General features: G+C 34.4%; 1 protein-coding gene across 1 annotated transcript; it reads left to right on the plus strand.

The window, feature by feature from the left end:
• The first annotated feature begins 209 nt into the window (after positions 1-209).
• LOC150106873 (double-strand-break repair protein rad21 homolog) lies at positions 210-17,291 on the plus strand. The gene is made up of 3 exons (XM_090393495.1): positions 210-293; positions 11,991-12,146; positions 16,829-17,291. Exons 1-3 carry the CDS (start codon positions 210-212, stop codon positions 16,949-16,951), a joined length of 363 nt encoding a protein of 120 aa, XP_090249621.1. The 3' UTR covers positions 16,952-17,291.
• The last annotated feature ends 802 nt before the right edge of the window (positions 17,292-18,093 follow it).

Below are 18,093 nucleotides of genomic sequence, written 5' to 3' on the forward strand. Positions count from 1 at the left end.
AATAAAAAAAAAAAACAGAGTTGGAATTTGATGATGAAAAGCAGCTGGCAGAAGCTGTGGAAGAAGAGCTCTCAACAGACATAATGATACAAGTTGCAACTGCTTGCTACAGAGAAATTTATGCACGGGGAAAAAAACTGTGCAGATTAAGTGGGATATAATTATAATCAAATATTTTAAAGAAGCCTACTCCTGCTGTCACCTCGAAAATGAAATGTAAACATTTTACAAGTTACACATCTGGTGAACCATCCTCAGATTACTTTGTTGCATTTCCTGAATTTGAAGAGTTTGTATTGTTGATGACCTAGCCTTCTATGTCTACTCTGATGAATTGTTCAATTCACAAATTTATTATTAGTATTATTATTATTATTACCACGGGCTACTCCAGGAGTCCTTAGACTCATCGAGGGAGGCCCTAAACATCATGTTCACGCAGCTGTTCAACATTCTCACAGTATCTATCATACCTTGCCTTGAACTCGCTCACTGTCATAGCACCCACAACAGACTCTGGCAGCTTATTCCACTCATTTACCACTCTAAAAGTAAAGAACCCAGCTCTAACACCCCTGCTAACCACGCTCTTGCCCAGCTTCCATGGGTGTCCCCTAGTTCTCCCACCACCAGTCCTGATCTCAAAAATATCATCTGAATTAATCCTATAGAATCCTTTTAGCAATTTGAATGTCTCAATCATGTCTCCCCTTTTCTGCCTATCAACTAGTTTCTGCAACCCACAAATCTTCAACCTGTTCTCATATGGTTCATTCCATAGACCTGCTATCATCTTAGTCACTCGCCTCTGGATCCTCTCAACCTCCTCCCCATCAAGAAGGAACCGAGGTGACCAAATCTGGGCACAGTAGTTGAGATGAGGTCTTATCAGGGCTCGGTACAGAGGTACAATAACTTGTTTTTCTCTGCTCGTCAAGGTATTTTTCAACAACCAAGTGAGTTGATGAGCTGATTTAGCTACTTTCACAATGTGCCCCCTAAACTTCATCTCCCTATCCACCAACACTCCCAAGTCCCTGGCCTCATCAATCTCTTGGAGTACAGTTCCACCAATGTGGTATACTGCTGCTAATCTTTTCACTCCGAAATGCATAACCTTACATTTTGTCACATTAAATTGACATCTATTCTCCTTAGTCCAGAACTCCAATTTATCTAAGTCATCTTGCAAGACTTTGACATCTTCTGCATTCACTATCGCCCTACCCAACTTTGCATCATCAGCGAACAAATGAACTGTCCCACTTAGACCCTTCCCTATATCGTTAATGAACAGATTAAACAGCAGTGGTCCAAGAACAGAACCCTGTGGCACACCACTAGTCACAGGCCGTTTTTTGGACTCTACTCCTGAATAAACTACTCTTTGATATCTCTCCATCAACCACCCAGCTATCCATCTCACCAACCCTATATCCATTCCCATATGTTGTAGTTTACGGATTAGAATTCCATGTGGTATCCTGTCAAACGCCTTTGCCAGGTCCAGCAATATCACTGTAAACCCATTTCCCTTATCCAGTTCAGCCGTCACCTTGTTATAAAACTTGAGCAAGTTACTGAGGCATGATCTACCCTTCACAAAGCCATGCTGTCCTCTGTACAGTATCTCATTTTCATCAATCCATTCCTGTATTTTTCCCTTGACTACTTTCTCCAAGACCTTGACAATGACTCCTGATATGCTGATCGGTCGGTAATTTGCAACCATAGTCTTGGATCCTCCTTTATGCAGTGAAACTATTTTCCCCTCTTTCCATGCCTTCGGGACTAAGCCAGACCTGAGACTCAGATTAAACAACATGGTCAAGGGCACTGATAATTCATTAGCCGCTTCATGCAAGACCCGTGCCGGTATACCATCCAATCCCACAGATGTATTCACATTAAGGTTCTGTAATAGACTATTCTCCTCCACTTCATTCATCACAATTCCCATATAAACTAATGGTTCCTTCATTTTTTCAACGTCACCACCTGGATGATATACTTTTGCAAAGTGCGCGCTCAGTAACTCCACTATATCGACTGGTTCAGTGAACTCTTTACCATCGTCATTCCTTAAAATCATTTTGCCATGTACAGTTTTTTTCTTGCTTGCAGCATATTGAAAGAACTGTTTGGGATTCTCTTTTGCTTGCATAGCTAGTTTCCTTTCATAATCGGCTTTTGCTGTTTTTACCACACTCGTTACCCTTCTGGCCTGTACTTTATACCGTTCGTGTGCCTGCAGGTCACCCCTTTCTTTAAATTCCCTCCATAGTTGTTTCTTTTTTTGCAGCTCAAGCTTAATGGTGTTATTCATCCATTTAACCCCTCCTTGTTTCACTATTCGGACCTTAGGTATACAATCAGCCATAACCTCCTGTAAATGCTCTTTGATCACTTCCCATGCTCTATCGACGTCCAGCCCTTGCAGTTGTACATGCCATGGCACTGATCCAAGCAATCTCCTAAGCTTGTCATACTTGCCAGCACGGTAATTCCACATATACCCTGTCTTAATCACAAATTTCACACCTTTAGCCACCTCCCAGGTCAAGATCTTATGATCACTCTCACCAATAGGTGGCAACATGGTCATATTCATTACAGTCAAATTCTCAGATACTATTACCAGGTCAAGCACTCTCACACCCCTAGTATTTTCAATTACATGCTGTTTCAGATAGTTATCCCTTAATAATTGAATAAAATCCATTTCCTTCCTCACATGTGTCCTCTCCTCCTTCCAATCAATGTTACCATAGTTGAAATCCCCCATAATAATTACCCTCCTTCCACTCATTTCATCAATTTGTTTATGCATACCATCTCCATATAGTTAGTGGGATACCATCTATTCCATCACCTGGTCTATAGCAGCACCCAACTGTATATTTTATTCTGCCAGTATCAATCTCACACCAAATAGCCTCAAATGAGCTCCTTTCACTATCCTGCAATACTTCAATTCTCCTTGGCTGCAGTTCATCAGCTATCATCAATAACACCCCTCCCCCAATTTTATTCTCTCTGTCCCTCCTAAACATACTATAACCCACACATTCTATCCCACTAACTATATCATCTTCCGTCAGCCATGTTTCACTAATGCCAACAACCTGTGGCCAGGAAGAGCCAATCAAGGCCAAAAATTCTTCCTTCTTGTTCCTAATACTCCTGGCATTAGTATACATGAATTGCAGCGTTCCCTTTGTCCCACCCCTATCTTGATGCGTTATTCTAAATATCCCATTCCCATTTTTTGTCCTTATTGCTGGCTCAGGTACATTATATACATTTTTACACTCAACTGTCTCACTGATGTCTGGATATCCACTTCCCCCCCTCCTTGGTAGTTCTAGTTTCCCTGGTTCTGCACATCCATTTTCACTTCATTCAGCAACACTTTTTCCAGTCTCCACACACCAAGTCCATTCAAATGCAGGCCATCCATCTTGTATAAGTCCTTTCGCCCATCAAACTCATTCCACACGTCCACAAATTCCACACCACACCGTCCGCATAACCTGCGCATAATATCATTTGCGATTATGGCCCTCCTTCTAAACTCCTCTCTGTCATACTGCGGTAACAGACTCACCATTCTAACTCTGTCACTCTTTTCTTTCGCTACCTTTAACAATACTTTCAAGTCCTCTCTCATAAAAAATTTATCACCTTTCAATTCATTCGTACCAGCCACAATTGTTATTTCTTTCACCCTCTGTTTTTGCACTCTAATGCTCTCACTTACATCCTTAAATTTCGCACCCGGTAAGTACGATTTAGTTACACTCCCATCTATTACTCCTCTTAATAACGAGTCACCATACAACACACTCTCCTTCATTTCGGAAACTCGCCCACGCTGTTTATTTACGTTAGCCGAATCACTCTGGAAAGAGTTTTGCAGGTGCTCTAATTTCCGCTGCGCATCTTGTATCACTGCGCGCAGCCTAGCGATCTCACTTCCTACAAATAATTCCTCATTTTTTTTTATCATTCAAACCATTTTCTCTTTCTGTATAATTGCTCTCGCTCTTTCTTAGATCACCGCTCACATTGCCATCTTGTACACCGCAATTCCCTATTGATCCACTATTTTCACTCGCATTCTGGCTTTCTTCAACCATAACTGTCTCACAACCTGACACATACTTCGACTCCTCACTTTGCATACACTTTCTACACATTCTCCCACCACTATCACTTTCAATCCATACTCCAGCCTCATTCGGGAACGCATACATTCCACACACATCACATTGGACAAATTCTCTCACATTATAGTTTTTGAACAATGGCGTCGTATTTTTGGATGCCATTATCTTACGTCGCATTGGCGCCATATTCAAATATATAAAACGTATCGTTAAAGACTAAATTAATTTACGGAATTTACACCAAAATCACACAGACACAACAAGCTACCAAATTTAGACAATATTACGTTATGATTTTTAACATATATTCTAATTTCCATTCAAAATTGTACTTTGTTTTCGGGAGCTCCCTGAAAACACGACCGTTCCCCTGGCCCTCTAGCGGCGAATCCCAGTTTTAGTAAACGCACAGAAGCACTTACTCATATTACATTAATCATTACAGTACAGTATATATGTAGTAATTTTATGTTATAATTTATACATCGTACTGCTTCACTATAAACAGTAAGTAAAGTTAGTATTAAAAAAAAAAAACGCAGATCTATGCATTTTAGAAATTCGTGTATGTTAATTTTTAATATTTCTGACTTGGAACCTTTTTGACTTATAACAGGATCATCAGAACGTAACCCCTACTTTGTAAGTAGAGTATTGACTGTGTGTGTGTGTGTGTGTGTGTGTGTGTGTGTGTGTGTGTGTGTGTGTGTGTGTGTGTGTGTGTGTGTGTGTACATACAGTTTTGTTCAAAGTGAAGTCATCAGAGAGCAGAAGCAGCAAAATTTTTGATTTTTGTGATAGAAAGTTCTCATTCTATCCTTAGGATGGAAGATTTTTATTTGGCGGATCCATAGAACGTTCACAATTTTGGAATGTTTTAAAATTAGTCATACCTTATTTCTGGATTGTTCAATTACTGATTTTATTTTTTATATTTTTCTTAACTGCCATTTTAATAGCAGTAAAAAATCAGAAATTTGACAATCTGGAATAAGTACCATTCCTTTAATGCTCCAAGCATGCTTTTTGATTTCTTATTTGTATTTTCAGATAAACTAACTTCCAGGCCATCCCTGGAACTTACGTAATAAGATTAGTGAAGAGGGGTGTGAGGAGTAGATTTTTTGCATGGAGAATTGTGAGTGAGTGGAATGCATTACCAGAATATATTGTTAATGCAGGAAATGTTAAAGATTTTAGGATTCGGTATTATAAATATGTTGTCAGTTGAATGAACCTCCCACAATGAGTGTGCCAACTGGTATAATAATAATAATATGTATGTGCCCAAAATCATGTTTGATTAAAGTGTTTCTTCTATGGAAAAAAAAAATTTGAATAGCTAACTTTGAAGCCCACAAAAACATCTGAAGTTTTTTTGTTTTTTTTTTTTTATTGTTTTTTTTTTATGTATATGTTGAGCCCATACCCATACACGAGAAGTTGGTTGATCAACCTATAGCACATTGGTACCATGTATGGGTAGTGGGTTGGGAAAGAAGATACTTGTTCACATTTGATTAATCACTTTTGATTCGATTGTTCGTAAGTCACAAATGTCATAAGTCAAGAACTAGTTGTATATCTCATATAAATTTCAGATGTAGCTAAACAAAAATCAGGGGATAAAAATTAAGTTTAAAGATATTCTGCCCATGTGGGGGACACCTGTAACCCCCATAGGAGGGAAATAAAATGCCTCCCACGGACCAACAGGATAGCACTTCTCTCTTTAGGCTGGTCTGCGGGCCTTAAAGGTGGCAGCCCCACCACCAGACTCGGGTGCTGAAGGCTAATACCCTACACACACATTAAAATTTCTCCCATTAAAAGAAATAACAAAGAGATAGCTGAACTGCCTAAATGGTTAATGACAAAGAGAGGAAAAAGGTACATGAGATATGGAACATTAAAAGTCTACATGGAAAAGAAAGCGAATTAATAGATGAATTTAAAAAATCAAGATTGGATCTGCCAGTCACAGAAACAAAAAAGAAAGGTCAAGGTTGCCAGAAAATGAAAGATGGACATATACTTTTCTATTCAGGGGTAAACCCAAGAGAATGGGGAAAACAAAGGGTAGCTTGCATAATTAAACCAGATCTCAAAGAATATATTACTAAATGGCAACTAATAAGTGAAAGGTTGTTGACAATCACTATAGATTTTAAATCAGATAACAAGTATTCACTGTGATTGTTGCATATAGCCCAAATGGATAATGCTAATAAAGAAATTAAAGATGAATTCTACGAACTCTTACAAAAAACAATTGAAGAAGTTCAAGGGCATATTATACTACTAGGAGACCTTAATGGCTGGGTAGGGAATCAAGTAGATGAGGAAACGAAACAAGTGTTGGGATCACAAGGAGAAATAACCCAGAATAATAATGGAGAATGAATAATAAATCTTTGCCTTACAAATAATTTAGTAATAGCAAATACTATGTTCAAGCATAAAGAAATCCATAAGTTTACCAGGGAAGAGCCCAGTAGAAATGAAAAATCTATAATTGACTACGCCATCATAAGCAGATCGTACTGGAAGTATACAAAAAATGCAAGAGTCTATAGAGGTCCTGAAATAGGCAGTGATCACTACTTATTAGTATTGGAAACAATCCATAAAATAAAAGTTGAAAAATGTAGAAAAAGTAGCAAGAAAATAAATGTTATGATAAAGAACTACAAACTAAAGAAAGAAGAAACAGCCATTGAGTATAAAAGTAAAATAGAAGAGAAGATGAAAGAAATAGAAAAAGAGATATATGAAGACCAAGATGTAGAAAGCCTATGGTACAGGTTCAAAACACTTCTTCTTCTAGAAACAAGCAAAGAAATTTGTGGTGTATCCTTAAATAATAAACAGAAGAAACATAAAACACCTTGGTGGACTGAAGAACTAAAAGAAGAAATTAAAAAAAAAAAAAATTGTGGAAGAGATATATAACATCAAAGCTACGGGTTGATAGAGAAGCATACAACAACCAAAGAAATAAAGTTAAAACCTTAGTGAAAGAAGAGAAAAGAAAATGCTGGGAAGATTTTGGACATACTTTAGAACAAAATTTTAAAGGAAACCAAAAACTCTTCTATAATGTTTTAAGAAGAATGAGATCAGAGAAAGAATGCCCCATAAAGTTATCAAAAATAAGGATGGAAAGTTATCACAAATTCCGATGACATTATGGAAAGATGGAAACAGTACTTCCAAGAATTATTGGAAGATGCAGGACATGGAAAAAATAGAACCCTAAGAGCAAGACATGCAAGCAAAACAGAAGATCAAAGTGAGGAAATTCATGCAAATGAACTGTTAGCAGCCATAAATAAAATAAAACTGGGCAAATCAGCAGGTCATGACCAAATAACACCAGAAACGGTAAAGAATTTAGGAACAAAAGCCATAAAATTTCTTTTACACCTATTCAATATCGCATGGAAAAAGAAAATTATTCCCAAAGACTGGGAAATAGCAATAATAATCCCTATATTTAAGAAAGGAGACAACTGTAAATGTGAAAAGCATAGAGAAATTTCGCTTTGAAGTGTTCCAGCAAAATTGTATGCCCGTATTTTAGAAGAGAGGCTCAGGAACCAAATAGGGGATACACTGGACGCAATGCAATATAGCTTTTGAAAAAATAGAAGCACGCAGGATCTTATCTTCAGTCTTAGACAAATATCAGAGAAAACATTGGAATATGGAAAAGAACTACCTGCATGTTTTATAGATTTCAACAAGGCCTTTGGCCAAGTTCCCAGCACTTAATATGGCAAACATTAAAGAAAAACAAGATACAAGATAACTTAATAGCAGCCATACAAAGCCTCTACAAAAGTAGCAGAAATTATGTAAGAACCTATAATAAAAAATCAAAAGAATTTGAAACAAATGTAGGAGTGATACAAGGCTGTATCCTCAGTTCTCTTCTCTTCATCATAGTAATGGATGAAATTTTAAAGGCATGCCAAACAAAACCAAAAAAAATTCCACCTAGGATACAGGAAACTGAAAGAAACCAGGATTTCACACATGGCTTTTGCAGATGATGTAGTGATTCTAGCAAATACAGCTGAAGATCTGCAGTACAACATCAACATTTGGTATGAAGAAACAAAGAAAAGGTATATAACTATAAATAAAACTAAAACAATGATCATATCTAGAAACCAATCAAAACACATAATAAAAATAGAGAACCATCAACTGGAACAAGTCCGCTCCTTTAAATACTTGGGATCATATATACAAGAAGATGGTAGACTAGACACAGAAATTAACAGCAGGATAACCAGGGGGAACAAAGCTATTCTATGCAATGAAAGGCCCACTCCTAGATAAGAAAGAGGTCACCAGAATACTAAATTGGCAGTATATCGTTCAGTGTTTCTACCAACATTAACATACAGTTGCGAGTCTTGGTGTTTAACAACAGGAAACACAAATAAACTACAAACAATTGAAATGAAATATCTTAGGAAAGTGGCACAAAAAAACAAGACTAGACCGAATAAGAAATCAAACTATAAGAGACAGCCTTCAAGTTGCACCTCTGAACCAATTCATAACACAAGCCCAAAAAAGGTGGTTTGGGCATCTTAATCGAATGGAAGAAGGAAGAATAGCAAAAACTGTATATGAAAGCTAGAAAATAGGAAAAAGAAACATAGGCAGACCCAGGAAAGGTTGGCAAAAAGAAATTAAAGAAAAATTGGAAAAGAAGGGAATTAACTGGAAAGAAGCAAAACAACAAGCCTTGGACAGGATGGCATGGAAATCAAAATCTCGACGCTTAAAAGCACAAGAGATCATAGATGAAGAAGATATTCTGGATATCAGTAATTTAAAGATTGTTAAATGGAAGAAGTAGTGACAGAACAGTGGTAGAAAATATTCACGAGGGATGCACATATCAGTACTTGAGCTGTTTTGTGAGGTGGGGGGGGGGGGATCAGAAATCTGCAATGTGGAATGAGTAGTTAAATTAGATGATATTCAATCAAAATACTCAAGTATATGGATATAAAATTTTACATTGGATATATTGCATAACTTAGAAGATCAAATTTCAAATGATAGGAATGTAGCTTTCATAATACCCATCTCTCTCTCTCTCTCTCTCTCTCTCTCTCTCTCTCTCTCTCTATATATATATATATATATATATATATATATATATATATATAAAACAAGTGAAATAATACAGAATGTGAGAATAACAGAAATTTCTTTGCTGAGTGGTGCAGATAAGATTTATACAGATACGCTTGAGAAGAGGCAGAGAAAAATTGTAGAAAAAGAACAAGGTTGGGAACAGTAACCTGGATTCATTCCAAATAGGTCAGGATCAAAGTTTCATTTCAAGCAAAAACAGTTAAGAAATGGAAATATAACTAAGATCATTATTTAAGTTTTGCAGGTCTAGAAAGACATATGGTGCTAAGATAAAAGTTGTTCAAAATGCTATAATTATGTGGTGCAAATGGGGTATTATGCAAAGCAGTACATATTCTGTATTAAAGTTGTAGGTTAGTATTTAGAATAGAAATAGGTGCAGAAGGTGATTTGATGTAAAATAAGGCGTAAGACAAGAATGCACATTATCTCCACTCTTATCATCTATATCAGTGATTTTCAACCGGTGTGCCGCAAGATTTATGAAAACAAATTAATTGAAAGAAATAATGTCGTAATTTGCGCATTTATTTATTAGTGTCTGGTCTTCCATCTTGTGTGTGTAAATCAATCAAAATTATGCCTATTTTTTTGCCAGATCATCAAAAAAAAAATTAAAAGAATATATTTTTAGTGTGCCGCAGAATTTTAATAATTAGTCTAGGTGTGCCATGTTATGAAAAAGGTTGAAAACTGATCTATATGGATAGCATTATAAATTATGCTGGCCTTGTTGGCTGAGTGGTTAACATATCTGCTCTCCAGCCAAAAGGCTGTGGGTTCGAATCCCCCCCTTGAGCATGGATGTCTGTGATTGTTTGTGAAAATACTAGTGGTGGTGAGTGGTAAATGGCATTGGTGGATTTGAGTGGTGGAGACCGAGAGTTGTAGAGTAGGTGTCCTCCCTCGATGAGTCTTTGGACTCCCTGGAGGTGTCACATAATAATCATCATAATAAAGGAAAGTGTATTAAATCTGATAACAAAATTGTAGAGTTTGAGAAAAATTAAAGGAGTTGAATAGAAGCCATCAATAGCAGAACCATATTAAAAATGAAGGCATGCCAGGAAAAAGACCTAACAGTTAATTGATAATTGAAAGTTGATGCAGTTTAGAAGTGCAAGAGTGATTTCTAAAGTAAGAAATCATTCTGTTTAAAAGTTACTTTAGAAATTACTTTGTTAAATTCCTTGGAAACTGTACAAAGATCACATGAGGTAAAGAAATGAAAAGGAGATTTTTTGCTGGTTGGTGGTGAACTGGTTGGTCTCTGAGTATTTGGCCTTCCACAAGAGTCTTTGGACTCCATGAAGTCTTGGAAGTAATGCTAATACCAATTATAAATATTAAAAAAAATCTTGTATTAATGGAATATTCTGTTTAAATTAAACAAATTAATGGAATATTCTTAATGATTTAATCAACTAGTTTCCTACAACTTATTGCATAAATAAGTTGTATTCAGGATAAATCTTCAGAATAAATTTTAAATTTGTAAAAAATCTTGTGTTATCATTTAAGTTTTAGGAAACTGATTAAATCACTAAGAAATCACTCTGTTAATACAAGATTTTTTTCAAATTTGTAATTTATCCTGAAGGCATATGCAGTAAGTCATAGAAAACTGATTGATTAAACAATTTTTTTCCTTGATTTTTAATTATTTGTGTTTCATATTGAATAAGCTATAATGGTTACCTCACACCATAGAAATCTCATGTCAAGAAAAGTCATCTAAGTAGGTTTCTTGGAGCAGAAAGCTAATATTTTGTGTACTCTGTTAATATTTCATGAAGGAACAGTTTTATGAACATTTTTTAATCTTAACAATAAATACCCTTTTCTGTTTGTTGTTTTAAAAAACCTCAGCCAAAGAAGATGGTAAAAGATACATGTTAAAGACTGTATTTGCCAAAATACTATGCTTAAAACAAAATAAACTATACGAAGAATGTAAAAAAGACATTTATTTTTTTTTTTTATGAAACAGATTCAAATACCTTCATTAGAAAATTGCATACAAGATGCAAATTAATCAGATCAGAAACTTCACAGAGATTATACAGATTCAGATGTAGAGTTCATCCCCCCTTCCCACATCTGTTAGTTTCATACTGTTGGACGTTTAAAGTGACAGACAGGAAAGCTCATGAATTGCATCATGCAGCCAAACTGACTTGTCAACCTAAAAGAATGTCCAAGTAATATGATACTTCCTTTTATAGTTAAAGCTGCTTTCTAGTAGCCTGAAATATTAGGGATGTTGGGAGTGCTCAGTGTTTACAACCTAATGTAAACTTTGTCAGGTCTCCAATTAATTTGCATCTTGCACTTATCATTTTGCTTTGGGCATTTTTATACCAAGGTGAAAACAGGAATTCTCAAAAGCATCTTCGAATCTCTTTTATAGAAAATTATATTTTTGATCAGTTAAGAGGTTTTATTTGTAAATGAAATACAATAAAATAATTTTAGTTTCTGCTCTCGGCTAAATAGGTTTAGAAATAATGAGAAGAAAAGCAGAGAGAGAGAGCAAGAGAAATTTATGGAAAATCAAACTTGAGTTCTAAAATTTTTATATGTTGCCATACTGTTGAGTAATATCTAAATTAAATGGTTCTTATTTTATATATTCTGCAGCCTGAAGAACAACAAGCAGATGAGACATATGAACAGTTTGAAGAGAGGGTTCTTAATAAGAGGACAGCGCATATGCTTCATATCATTCATCATAGACTTGATAGTGGACAAAGTGTACATTTCAGTGATCTTGTTAAGAACAATAATCGTAAACAGGTATGCTGTTATACATTTTCTGAGATTACTGCATGGCATGTTTCATACTTGAATTCGAAAAAAAAGTTTTGTGTTTTCTAAGTATTTCTATTTCACTACAACTATTTCTGCTCCTTCAACAAGTTCCACTGTACTGTTAGTTGTAATTGAGGAATATTTCATTGGATTGGTCTTACTTTATTTTAATATTTTAATTGCAAAATAAAATAATAGAGTAAAAGAATAGAGTAGGTGAAAATAATATAGTGAATTTTATTGTTGTAACTGATTCTTAAGGGCACATTGCAGTCCCCTTAATAATTAGTTAATATTGAAATATACTTGATTGCAGCAGTATTATTTAAAAAAAACTTGCATTGAAGCAGCTTATTTTTATTATTTATTTTTTGATCAGTTACCTTAATACAAACAACAAAGTGGAAAGAAAAACACTTTATTAATGTAAAGTTAGTCAACTACATTAGCAAAATCTAATTGCAATATTATGACTATGTGCAAAATTTTCATTTACGTAAACATACTTTTACTGATGCTGGCTTAAGGACCAAAGCTGGATAACTGCAAAGAGACTTCCAAAATCTTATGAGGAATGTGGAAAACTGACATTGACTGATGATTTAATTTTCAGTCTTCTTAAGGTGGATATAGCAATATCCACCTAGATACCAAATGAAAGAAAATGGGCTGACAGTTTGGGTAGTCTGATAGTATTAGAGAAGGCAGCTAACATAAAGAAAACAGATCTAAACAGCAGAACAGGAAATGAATCCCAGGTATATAGAAATGTTTTGGAAAAATTTGGAGAAAAGGGCAAAGCTAATAATAGTAAAAACAGCAAGAACCTGCTAGATTTCTGTTCAGGATAGAGACTAGTCATTACTGCTATGTTTGTGACAAAAAAAAAAAAAAAATGTTTTGTGGCTCGTTAAACACTAGAGAAGGAACAATGAGTCAATTTGATTTGAATAATCACCAAAAGTAGAAAATTAAGATACTTTTATTCTTTTTTTATAGAAACTCCAGGCCCTTTTATGTTTTTTTTTTCCCCTTTTCTTTCCGTCACTAGCTTGCTCCATCTTTGCATGGAGTTGCCCTGGTGTTGTACTACCCAAGTGATTACTTAATTACTTACACTTGGGCTCGCCGATAGTTTTTTCGGCATGAAACTCTATGGATTCGATGGATTTCGATCCGAGTTTCGTACACGACTATTAAATAAAACGGGATTTACCATCTCCCTTTAACTTAACTTATGTCGCCGGTAAAATAGCCTTTTGGCTTATTATATTATTTGTAGTAATAACAATATAGGAGTACACCAGTTCAGCAATTCTATAGTAGAGGTATATGTAAGTTCGGTTCACTTAAAACCTTGATATTCCAGGTCTACCTACTTACTGATGAGACCTCAAAAAAGGTTGAAACCGGTCTGAGTAGTGACCTCTTCTCATAATGTAAAACAGTATATATACATCTCTTAGGAGCTGTGTTTTACATTATGAGAGAATATTAAGGTTAGTGACGGAGCTTGCTTCACCTTTGCATGGAGTTGCCCTGGTGTTGTACTACCCAAGTGATTACTTACACTTGGACTCGCTGATAGTTTTTTCAGCATGAAACTATGGATTTGATGGATTTCAATCCGAGTTTTGTACTCGGCTATAAAATAAAACGGGATTTACCATCTCCCTTTAACTTATCTTATGTCGCCGGTAAAATAGCCTTTTGGCTTATTATTTTATAATACATTTCTTTTTTTATATCTTCTCTGCAATATCAGTTCCTTTTCTGTTTCCTTGAAATGTCAAGATAATTTTAAAGTTCTTTTTTCCTTGTAGGAACTTCTTATCCTTGAACACAAAAAGAATTCATCTCTTTCAGGTTTATAGTGCTTAACCAGAATATGTTTGCTGCATAATGTATCAAAAGGAGCTGTTCATTGTTTTGGGAGAAACTATATATCATTTTTGTGTAACTACAACTTAGCTTCCTTTGAAAAAAGTTCATCAGTTAATTTGGGAGTAATTCTTTCTTTCCCTCATAATTCTTTTTTCCATTTTTGGCTTAAGAATTCCTTTAAACTATTCTATCCTAAACTTCCAACTTTCCTGAACATTTTCTCCATTCTAATCAATGCAACAACTGTTATATTCTTCTCTCATATTAATTCAACTTCCTCTTTGGAAGTACAAACTTCACTCACGCACTCTACTGCCTGACGTGATAAGTAACATGGCAGTGAGATGAGAGTCACTTGTTGTAAACAAGACTACGGTTCTTTAATGATGTGGCAATGTCACTGGAAAGTTCAAGAATTTCTTCTCTCATTGTTATATTACAGAAATAAAGAAACTAAATTATAGGAGACTCCTTTTTACAAGTAAATATTACAATTAAAAAGTTTGTGATGGGCCATAAATATACAAAGATTTCCTATATAAACATTTCTAATTACAAGAAATAATGCATTTTTGCAATACATTTAGGAAATATTTACATGTTAAAACTAAAAGTTATCCTTTTCTTTTTATTTATTTATTTATTCAAATTCGGTCATTTCTATAAAAAAATATATATATAATATAAGATAATCTGATATCACTAAATAGCAGATATCCTATGCTTCTCTCTCTGGTGGTATGGGAGACTAAATGAGATTTAGATAATCTGAATTTCTGAATGTCTGTAATATGTTCACCCATCTCGTAGAGCAGAGTGCCCTCCCTTGATGAGTCCTTGGACTCCTTGGGGGGTGTCATAATAATAATCTCTAATATGTTTTCTAGCAGCAAACAAAAATGTCATACATCTCTTATAAATAGTTGCATCTGGAAGTTCAAAGCAGCATCGGAAATGACTTGTTCACCACAGCATGCAGTAAGAAATCAAGGTTTAATATGCAACATTGATGGTCTGCTCATAAAATTTATGAGCAGACCATCATAAAAGTATGAAAGACATACTATCTTTCATATACAATGTTAAAGAACATTTAGCATTGTATGTAGAACCTCTGTAGCTCATTTGGTATCGATGATTCCCCTTCGGTTGGAAAGACCTGGGTTAAATCCCATTTAGAACATGAAGAATCTTTATCAGGATTTTTCAGTTGAAAGTGAATTAGCTTATCTCATATTGGATGGCAGGGTTTTTCATCCTGCAAAACAGCCAGAAAAACACACGTAAACTACAGACATAGTAAACAATGCAGACAAGATTAGCTATCCTATCATGAGTATTAAGCAGGTTTCTAAGAAGCCAAGTTACTTGGCCATGACAGGCTGCTGAGCCTAATATGAAAAAGGAAGATGAGATAAGATGGATAACATGTGAAGTACAGTTCTGGTGTTTTACCATAAGTTATCTGTATCAGTTTATCTTTTTTGAATAATGTATTCAAAACATTTTCACTGCTGGGACTTTCAAAGCTATCCAAAACTATTCCCTTCTTGATAACTTATTTTCTTTTATAATTTAAACTAGGAGGGCTCCCCCCCCCTCCCCTGAGTTTCAAAAAACGTTACATAAAAAGGCTTATCATTTTATATATATAGGTAAATTTAAAAAATCACTTGTAAAACTTTAGGCAGGGTTTAGATACATAGGATACCTAACATTTGTCACACGTATATCTACTCTCTATCTCTCTACTTCTCTTCAGATGAAATGTTCAGATGCAAATGGCAGTATCTTGTAAGATTTTCTTTAGGATTGCTCTCAGAATTCGGACAATTTGAAAAATTTCTCTTATAAGAGCTAATTGAAAAATCTGTAATATGACAAAAGAATTTAGAACTGTTAGGTGCAGGAGGTAAATAACAGAACTTGATGTATGACTTTCACATCCTAACAAAAACGTCCATCAGAACTACTCATGTCTGACCTGCCAACCATTCATGTTATTCATATTGTGTTCTGTTGCCCAATTGGACTTCATTATTATCTGATTGGTCCAGCTGAACTTTGTTTCCTGATGATTTCATGCAGTTTCATCCTATTTTCACCATTCATGGGAAGACTCTGACCATGTGACATATTCTACTATAGGCATAAGGGCAAATATTTTGCTCCAGATAGCAGATGAGAACAGATGCTCGAGTTTAACTAAGTTATATTAGTAATTGGTGTTTGCACATGCCCACGAAATTCAGATGGATTTCGTGGTCAGATGGATTTGTTTAAAAGTTGTTTCCGTGCAGATTTTTAAAATGCTCACAGTAACTTGAGCTTAGTAGTGAAAATGTTAATGCTCTGTATATTTATCATCTTGAGTCTATTTATTATGTTAGCTTTATCCTGAGGAAGTAGGCCACAGAGCCTGCAAATTTGATTTATGCTGTAGATATGTCATGCATTCTTATGTGATATGGATAACCCACATATGCTTGAAGCGAACTTGTAGTTAGTTTTTATTTGAAGTTTGTTTTAATGATTTGCTTTAAAATAAATAAAAACAGACTCTGTGTTCTTAAATTAAGCTGGTCGTAAGGAAATTTGTGTGTGTGTGTGTGTGTTGTAAACAATATAAAATTCATGAATTAAACCTGTTATTTCAGTTTTTGAAGGTACTTGAGAATTATTCATGTATTTCACAAAATATTTCATCTTGGCTGTAAATTTTTGGATAAGAGCTAATAATTGTTAATCAAAGTTTTTATATTGATGTTGTTTTGGTTTTGCAGGTAGCACAAAAGTTTTATACCTTCCTGGTCTTGAAGAAACAGCAAACAGTTGAATTACAACAAGAAAAACCATATGATGAATTAATCATCACCAGGGGGCCAAAATTTACAGCCGTTTATTAAATAGTGTTATTATGTACATGTTAAGTGTGATGGACAATTATATGGACATCATAAATCATAAACATAGAATTCTGCCAAAGCTTTTGGATCATGTTCTTTTTAAAATCTAGTTATGTAAATATTTTCACTAAGCAAAGTAAGCTTTGGTGGAAAGAAAGGCTTCAGTTTCTTTTGTATTTAAAGAATTCTGTTAAAAAATATTAAAGAAAGGTTATATTTCTTAAAGAAGTGACTGCTTTTTCTGCAAGTAATGCACTTATGAAAGATTCTTTCAGTGTATATGAAAATCTGCCAGTTTTTAATCAAATTTAAAGTATGAAACTATTACAGAGAGCAAGAGTAAAACGTACATCTCTTAGTTTTTGTATTTAATATCTTTCTAAGATTTATTTTTGTACAAAATATACATATTTTAATTTTTAATAAATTTTTATTTCTTAAAAACAATTATGGATATTAGAAATTTATCATTTAGAATTAACAGTCAGATTGATTATATCTTTTAATATATTACAAAAGAAAAATTTCAGTTAGTTGGTATTTTTAAGATTTTAATTACATTATTATTTTAAGAAATACTATTTAACCTTTATTCTTTGATAAAGTTCACTATAAGCAGTGTTAATTGCTATTGAAAAGATCAATAAAACAATTTAACAAATACTTCTACTTTTAAAGTTATTAATATATCCTATCAGTACAACAAGAGGAAAGAAATGTGAAATTTTATATTCTCTTCAGATATTTAGAAAATATTTATCTTTCTAAATATTTATTTAAATTTATGCTGGTATTAATTAATGAAAGAGGAAATGTCATATATCTATTGTAACGAACTTTTAAAAATTTTAAAAAATGGATTTGAGGAACTGTAATTCTTGTAAATAATGCATATGTATATAAAACAAGGAATGCAAGCAGGATAAATTAATGCTTTGATAGCACCCAAGTTTTGGCTTCATGGTATATCCCTGTATTGGTTTTCATTCTGCAAACAGCAAACTAAACACTACCATTTGATTATTTTTAAGTATGTATGAAGTCAGTCTAATATATAAATGGTTGTAGTTTCATTTCAGAGGAATTCCAAATCTTGAATATGTCATCCACATAATGCACCAGTAATGAAGAATAGGGAGAGT

Source organism: Typopeltis vanoorti, chromosome 5 (assembly GCF_054136105.1).
Source record: "Typopeltis vanoorti isolate ZY-2024b chromosome 5, IOZ_Tvanoo_1.0, whole genome shotgun sequence".
Lineage (NCBI taxonomy): Eukaryota > Metazoa > Arthropoda > Arachnida > Uropygi > Thelyphonidae > Typopeltis > Typopeltis vanoorti.

Coding starts and splice junctions, on each gene's coding strand:
- LOC150106873 (XM_090393495.1), top strand. CDS start 210: ATGAAATGTAAACATTTTACAAGTTACACATCTGGTGAACCATCCTCA. Junction 294..11,990: donor TTCCTGAATTTGAAGAGTTT/GTATTGTTGATG, acceptor TATATTCTGCAG/CCTGAAGAACAACAAGCAGA. Junction 12,147..16,828: donor AGAACAATAATCGTAAACAG/GTATGCTGTTAT, acceptor TTGGTTTTGCAG/GTAGCACAAAAGTTTTATAC.